This window comes from Benincasa hispida, chromosome 9 (assembly GCF_009727055.1).
Source record: "Benincasa hispida cultivar B227 chromosome 9, ASM972705v1, whole genome shotgun sequence".
Taxonomy (NCBI): Eukaryota; Viridiplantae; Streptophyta; class Magnoliopsida; order Cucurbitales; family Cucurbitaceae; genus Benincasa; species Benincasa hispida.
Window position 1 is genome coordinate 66,789,802 of NC_052357.1, and position 8,219 is coordinate 66,798,020.

Below are 8,219 nucleotides of genomic sequence, written 5' to 3' on the forward strand. Positions count from 1 at the left end.
ATCATGTTTCTAGAGTCGAAACAAAAGTTAAAAAAAATCGAGGAAAATACTTTTTGAAAAAAATTACCTAATACATTCTAGTAAATTGTCAAATTATAGTTTTATCACATGTCAAATTATGTCTTACTTTCGTTTTTTTTGAAATTATTTTTGATTCAATTTACAATGTGGGTGATATAGTGGAGATGTAACAAAGATGAGGGATCTTAGGATTACCACGCATGTATTGCTCATTACTTTTTTAGTCCCTCGGTTTTTGACCCTTAATTTCTACTTGGCTTTTATAGTAATATTAGAACACTATACCTCTCTTTGGTTTTATAAAAAATAATTAGTTTGCATAAATATGTAATGAATAGTTTAGACTCCACCAAAGCATCTAGACTAAGAGAGTAGAATAGAATATAGGTCAAACAATAATCGAGACTAAAAAGGTATGAGGCTAAATACATGCGTGTGTATCCTAAGATCCCTCATCTTTTGTACACTCCACTATTATCAAACACACATTATGAATTGAATCAAAATATTCAAAAAACGAAGTAGACATAATTTTTGACATGTTGATAAACTATAATTTGACAATTTACTGAAATGTATTAGGTTATTTTTCCAAAAGTATTTTTCCTCGATTTTTTTAAACTTTTTGTTTTCACACTCTTAGACAACATGATGAAACTGCCGTTATGAATTTTTTATTAGACGATATACACAAAAAAAAAAAAAAAATGAAGAAGACAAATTCAATTCCCTCTAGAGGGAAGAAAAAGAGAAGGCAAAAGAAGTTTGGGCATGTTAGGCAACCTTTCCCATAGCTTCAATTTGAGGTGAAAACCGCAAGGCTTCGTAACAAGCACGGCATCGCAACTTCTGTATGTCAGCAGGAAGGTAGTTATTTGCTAAGCGAGAATCTGATTTTGCAGCTCGAATAACCTGTGGAAAAAAACAGAAAATTAGCATTTGTAAATGTTGAGAAAAAAAGGTCTGTGAACAGGAAATTATTAAACTACCCGATGATCTTTCCACATGCTAGCTATCTCATCTCGGTAGTAATCAATGCCAGACCAGCTTCTAAAATGCTTAACTGCTCTTGCAATGGTAGCAAACTCCTTAGGAAGCTTCTTAATGACTTTTACATCATTGGAAAGAGCATTAATAAAATGATCTTCATCAAAAATATCCGAGAAGTTGCTGCATAACAAACAAACATGAATTGAAAAACTTCAGATAAACAACAATAGAAGACAAACTAGAGATAAAAGAATCTTATCTACCTAGAGTCGTTCCAAAATGAATGTTTGTCAAGTTCGGGAATCACGAGGGTTGCATTAATTATACGTGCAATTGCAACCATGTCACATATCTGCACTTGAAGGATGGAAAACAACCTTGAGTCTCAAAAAATTTGTACTGTATTTCAAATAACGGACACATGATACCATTCACCAATGCTTAAGATATATATGATGTGAAAACAGAAACTACAACTATTGCTTAAGCCTACATCTGTGAATTAACTTATTGATGAATTGAATACGAACTCGCATGTCTCTCTCTCTCTCTCTCTCTCTCTCTTAAAAATAGAAATGCGGTACTACCAATACCCATTACTTTTTAGAAAATTTATGAGAATATAAATTATAATCTCATAAACTGATCTCGTTACTAGGATTTTTCAAATTCCCACCAGAATCGTTCCAAATGTATATTCATAACTTATTTTTTGGATCCACAAAACTTTTTATGAGTTTATTTAGGATGTTTATTAGTAAGTACGGATACTTAAATATTCCCATGATGTTTCAACCACTAAACACGTTTATCTTATATCTCAAGCATTGAATCAGTATTTTCTCCTAGAATCAAATGAACAAAACCACATGCTCGTGCATCATAAATGGACCTTATTTGGTATGAACAAAAAAATCTTATTCATAAAGACACGGGGACCAGATCATGTGAAAAGAATAAGGAAGACGGTGCAAAAAAGTGATTACAAACCCCAGCGCGCATTTGATTAAGCCCTCCATTTGTATGAACCAGAAGGTAACCTCTCGTCTTTCCAGGAGCTGAAAAATCCCCAAAATAAAACAATAATAACAAGCATACTAGTGTAGATGCACACAATAGTATTTTATTTTAAGAAGAGAAACAAATAGCGATCTGAACTGTCTTACATGAGTAATTAAGACTAGGCTCAGTGCAGGGAAAGAAATCACGATTTGAAGGAGGATTCCAAAGATCGTCCAAAGCTGAGGTCTGGCTGCCACAAGTCAACTGTCAGGTCTGAGGTATTGAAAAGACATAACTACTTCGCATTGTAAAATGCCTAAATCCATCGCAGGGTCTCAAAAAGAGTTGAGCAATCGTCTAGTCCTCTCCTCTATTGGACAAAGCGTCAAGAAAAACAGGAAAATAAAACAAAATAACGCTTTAGTGTCAGAACGAAAGCATAACTATATAGTTTTTACCTTGTGAAAAAGACGAGGAGCTTTCGACCAACGAAGCGGTGCAAACTCTTGTGTCAAGCTTTGCTCTGGAACCAGTCTCTGAAATTTTAATTCACGTTGCTACAGAAATGAAAAAGAAACTTAAAGAAAGCTAAAAGAAGGACGAGTCCAAACAAAGTTTCAACTACACAATCTGTCTGGCCATTGAGTACAAAACAAGAAAAAGTACTGAAGTAAAGAAATCGATGATTCCGAATTGTGAACAGTATGAAGAGCAGTCCAAACAGTAATGATAAACCACACGCATAAGCAGAAAACAGTCAGGAAGATGAAATTAACAGAAAGAATAAGATCGCGACAGAAACAAAATAAAGAACAGAAAACGCTGAAATTGAATAAACAGGAAAGAAAGAACAAGCGATAAACGAATTGAAGGTCGGTAATCACCTTCGGGAGTTTGTAAGATCGAGAGAAGATCGGAACGTCTCTGGATGAAGGAAAGACCTGTACGGGAACGGATAACACGGCAACTAGGGCCATTGAGCACATAGTGCATGTTAGAAACTTCCTCATGACCAATAACGCTCTTCGCCGCGGCTTCTGCATATCTCAATCTCTAAAAACTGAAACGATCGAGAAGACGACCCCCGCTCAGAAGCTTAGTGGCTGAAACAATGGCGGCCAAGCATTTTACAGAAGGAAAAGCTCGGCCAAAGCGGTGGGGTTTTGAATTTGGGATGGTTTTTGGTTCTATTTCTCTTCACTTTTGCCGCTCTGTTTCGGGCGGTTTTCTGACAATTTTCTCGTTAGCATTCGCAGGGAAGTTATTTTATTTATACGAATTAAAATAAATAACACTAAAATAAATTGCACCAGCGGGTTCCACGAGTTCTTTTTCATTCCAAATTTCATAACTATTTTTTGCTTTTTTATTTTTTTAAAAATTAAGCTTAGAAATAATATTTTTATCTATATTCTTTTAAGTTTGTTTACAAAAACTTAGTTAAAATTTAAAAATTAGTCAAAAGTATTAATCTCAAACTCAGAGATTTGATTCTCTTATTCCACATATTTCTAAAAGTTAAATTTATAGATATAGTTCGACATCTATTTATAGTTTTTTGGGAGAAATATCTTTTTGTTATCTAAGATTTTGGCCTAGTTTCTATTTAATCCTTAGGTTTCAAAATATTACACATTTAATTTTTAAGTTTTGAGTTTGATTTCATTTTAGTCCCTAAGTTTCAAAATGTTACAATTTTACCCTTAACATTTGAGTTTTGCTTCAATTCGGTCTCTATGTTTCAAGATTTACATTTTTAATTTCGACTATTTACTAAATATTCATTTTCTGTCTTTAGTGTTAACTTATGTTAATAAATTAAAAATCATTAAAAAAATTATAATTAATTAAGTTTTACTATTTTTTTTATCACTTTTAAACTTTAAATTAAATTTCACTTCATGACTATTTTTAAATTAATTAAAGGAATTGATGTCAATGATTGAAAAACTAAAATTAAAAATGTAAAATCTTGAAACCTAAGGACCAAATTGAAATAAAACTCAAATCTCGAAGGTAAAATTAAAACATTTTGAAATGTAGGGACTAAATTGAAAAACTCAAAACCTAATGACCAAATGTGTAATATTTTAAAACTTAGAGATCAAATAAAAACTAGACCAAAAAGATATTTTTTGCAGTTTCTAAGTTGTGTTATTAACTCTCTATTAATATTGTCAAAAATCAAGTAAAGTTTCAAAAATTAAAATAAGTAGTTTCAAAAAATTTGTTTTTATTTTTAGAATTGAGTGAAAAATTCCAATGTTTCTTTTAGAAATGAAAATTAAAAAATATAAAAAGAGGAAATAAATATAAATTTAAAAAACATAAAATTAAAAACGAAATTCTACTAAATATAGCCTTAACTTTTGTAGACTTAAATTTGTTTATGAAATTTGGTTAGAATAGTGTGTATTTTAAGAAATCATTACGAAACCAACGGTGAGAAAATAACGATACATTTTAAAATTTAGAGAAAAGACAAAAATGGGATTCGAGACCTTTGTTTTGCGAGTCAATTTTACATTTAAAAATTAAAAAAAAAAGAAAAAAAACCAAAAGGTATGGGAAATAGTTTCCACGTGGATTTTTTTTTTTCAGAAAAGGAAATTAGAAAGCAATGTACTTCTAGTTCTAATGGAAATTTTTAAGAATTTATTTTTATATTGATAGATCAGAATAATTCTAACAATTCGATTACATTGCAGGAAAAAAAAATATGATAATTACATCTCAATTTTGTAGGTGTATTTAGATTAATTTTTGAAGTGTTTAATTTTAAAAATAAGTCATTTTAAAAAAAATTAAAATATTTGATAATCACTCAAAATAATTTTTAAAACATTTCAAAAATTTATTTAAAATCATTTTATTAGGAAAGTTTAAATAAAAACAATTTTTTTTGAAAAATTCTTTTCTCTCCCTCCATCCAAACGAGGTCTAAATCATATTAATAGATTTAAAATATTTATCAAATTCATTAAATAATGGGTAGTGATTGATAAGCCAATACACTTTTTTCAATTAAAATTATACTAAATTCCAAATAGTATAATATAGAGAATTTTTCTCGAATAATTACATCACTTGTCAAAGTAACTCATTTTTAGGATTCGTTGCATTTGTTAAAAGGGGAAGATGCGTTGCATTTGTCTAAGTAGTATATTTTATATCAATTACGTCATCAGAGTAGTAACTCACTTATGTTTAAATATTATTTTAGTTCAATTGTAATCTTATATTTTCTTTTTAATCTCTCTAACTTTTAATGTTATTCTTTCAAAAAAAATTTAAAATTTCATTTTAGTATATTCATTTTATTATTTTTTTGTTAAAAAAAAACATGAGTATGACACTTCACTAAAAATTATTTAAATTGGCATCGTGAATTTGTGTTGAAAGGTTTCCTTTATGAATATATTTTATACTAAAATTTTCAAATAGCTATTAAAATAATTACTTTTAAGGCATGTATGGAAATGGTTCTAAAATAGTTAAAATTATTTTTCACATTTTCGAAATCATTTTTAATTAAAAGGAAAATTCTTATAAATAGAAAATTTTTAAAAATATTTACACTTTACAGTAAAAGTTCCAAAAGTGTTTTAGAAAAAAATTCTATGAAAAATTCTACCTCCATTTATTACTTGTCACATCAAGATGCTTTAAGAAGTAATGTGGAGTCTACTATCATTACACAAATATTTATGAAACTATTATTTTTTATAAACAAAGAGAGTATAGTGTTCTAATATTACTATAAAAGCCAAGTAGAAATTAGGGTCAAACTCGAGGGACTAAAAAAGTATGAGCAATACATGCGTGTATCCTAAGATCCCTCATCTTTGTACACTCCACTATTATCACACACATATGAATTGAATCAAAATATTTCAAAAAACGAAGTAGACATAATTTGACATGTGATAAACTATAATTTGACAATTTACTGAAATGTATTAGGTATTTTTCAAAAAGTATTTTCCTCGATTTTTTTAAACTTTTGTTTCACACTCTAGAAACATGATGACTCCGTATGAATTTTTATTAGACGATATAATCTAATAAGATCATAACTCAATTGATATTTAAATATATTAATAATTACGAGATTTGTGATTCGATGAAGTACGTATAAATTTTTTTTAAAAAACTGGAAATTGTAATAAATTTGATAGGTAAAAAGTCGAAAGCATGGATCTCAATGTAGCACATCGGGTGAAGTGCGTATATTTATAGGCACAGCACGAAAGGCTGGCATAATAACCACGCACATGTGCCTTATTTATTAACTCAAACCCATTTCTATTTCTTAAAAATATATTCTTTCCGATTCAATGAAGAAAGGCTGTCTATAAAAACAATGGAATTTAAAAAAAAATAATTAAAATATCATTTTAAAAAAAAATAGTAAGATGAATGAATATCAAATTATTATTATAATTTATATGATTTAGCCATTTACATATAATTTTAGTTTATTATTTTCGTTTTCATTTTTCAATTTAAGTTTATTTTCAATAAAAGAAAGATGTAAATTTCTTGCCTATTTTCAAGTCATGCAAACATCATTTTGTCTTCTTCCTTAAACAAATGAATAAACTTTTTTCCAACTTGAAAAGGAAAGGAAAAATTTTTACGGATAGAAAAAATGTCAAACTATTTATAGAAATAACAAAAAAAATACTAAGGGGTATTTGACATGCAAAATTGAATTGAGTTGAGTTGGTAATTATTATAGAAGAGTAATTAAGAAACTTGATGTGAATAACGAGCTGAGAAATGTGAGTTAACGCAAATAACGAGTTAATAAATATATTTAATAATTGGTGAACCAGACCGTGAGTGAGATTTATTTATCCATCCAACCCAATCCAATTTGGGGACCAAGCACCTCCTAATAGAATTCTATCATTCAACTCCTATTAAAGAATATTAAAATTTTATTATTTTATATGAATGTTTTTTTTATTTTTCTATTTTTGAAAATTTTGAAAAGAAAAAAGAAAAGAAAAAGAAAATATTTTATGCTTAACTTGTTTGTGTTATTGGAAACAGAAAACTTTTGGCGTGCTTCATAGGTCAGGTATTGATCTTTCTCATTAACGTGGAATATTTTGACAAAATCTATTATTATTTATTTGTTTTTTTTCTATTCTGTCTCTTGCTCCTGTTTTCGGGTTAATAATTATTTATGTTGTTATTCGTAATTTGGAAGTTGACTTGTCGTATTTGTTTTTGTTTCTCTAAAATTTTAAATCGTTATTTTGTAAGATCTGCCTAAAGTTAATTCTTATCTCTTTTCACTTGTTTTTCCATTTTCCATTTTTTCTTTTTATAAATTATTTTACAGTGGGGATATTGATAACATTCTCTCTCAAAATAAATTGACCATAAAAAAAATCAATTATTTTATCTTATTAAAAATAAAATATGTGTAATTTTTACAAGTTAGGAAAAAGAAATTGAAGATCGTGATAAACAAAAATGTTCATATAAATTTTAGAACTAGGACAAAATAATAAGTATTAGATTACAAGAACTCAAAATTAAAAAAAAAAAAATATTAGATTTCAAGATACATATAGATAACAATAAATAGTGATGGTGATTTGAATATATAACAACAAAATAAAGTTTTAGAAAATGCATATAGCATATGAGTTTTTGCCTTTAGAATAGAAAGCTCAAGAGTAATTATATTGATATTTAAGGTCCATTTGAATTGATTAGAGAATCTTTTTCAATAAAGTTATTTTTATCTAGTGTATATTTTGAAGTGTTTATTTTTTAAAACAAGTCATTTTGAAAAAAAAAATGAAGTAATTGGCAACCACTCAGTATACCTTTTAAAATTCTTTTAAATCTTTTTTTAAATCGGAGTTTAAATAAAATTAATTTTTTTGAAAATTAATTTTTTCTCTTAGTTAATCAAACACACTTAAACCACTCTTTTGATAATTTTTTTTTAAAATTGAGAATATTTCAAGAATTATATTAAGTGATTCATAAATAATAATTTAATTTATTTTTAAAATTAAATATTTTAAAAAAGTAAATAAATAAACTCAAAAAGTAAAAAGGAAAAAAAAAACTTAGAAATTGAAAGTTGAAGTCTCATCTATAACTTTTCCGCGTGATTATCGAAGAAAAAAATAAAAGTCGAATTTCCTTTTTCTTTCCACACTATTTTGTTCTTTTCTCAC

The 8,219-nt window shown here is 27.7% G+C and overlaps 1 protein-coding gene across 2 annotated transcripts; it reads right to left on the reverse strand.

Annotated features, from left to right (window-relative positions):
* Positions 1-719: 719 nt before the first annotated feature.
* Positions 720-3,280, reverse strand: LOC120086614 (O-fucosyltransferase 7-like). 2 transcript variants are annotated; one of them, XM_039043349.1, is made up of 7 exons: positions 2,898-3,280; positions 2,472-2,549; positions 2,178-2,259; positions 2,002-2,069; positions 1,275-1,363; positions 1,011-1,191; positions 720-933 (listed from the first exon to the last, which is right to left on the reverse strand). In XM_039043349.1, exons 1-7 carry the CDS (start codon positions 3,054-3,056, stop codon positions 796-798), a joined length of 795 nt encoding a protein of 264 aa, XP_038899277.1. In that variant the 5' UTR covers positions 3,057-3,280; the 3' UTR covers positions 720-795. The 2 variants fall into 2 exon arrangements, with proteins under 2 accessions (XP_038899277.1, XP_038899276.1); XM_039043348.1 differs by having other exon boundaries at positions 2,472-2,570; positions 2,898-3,279.
* Between the last annotated feature and the right edge of the window lie 4,939 nt (positions 3,281-8,219).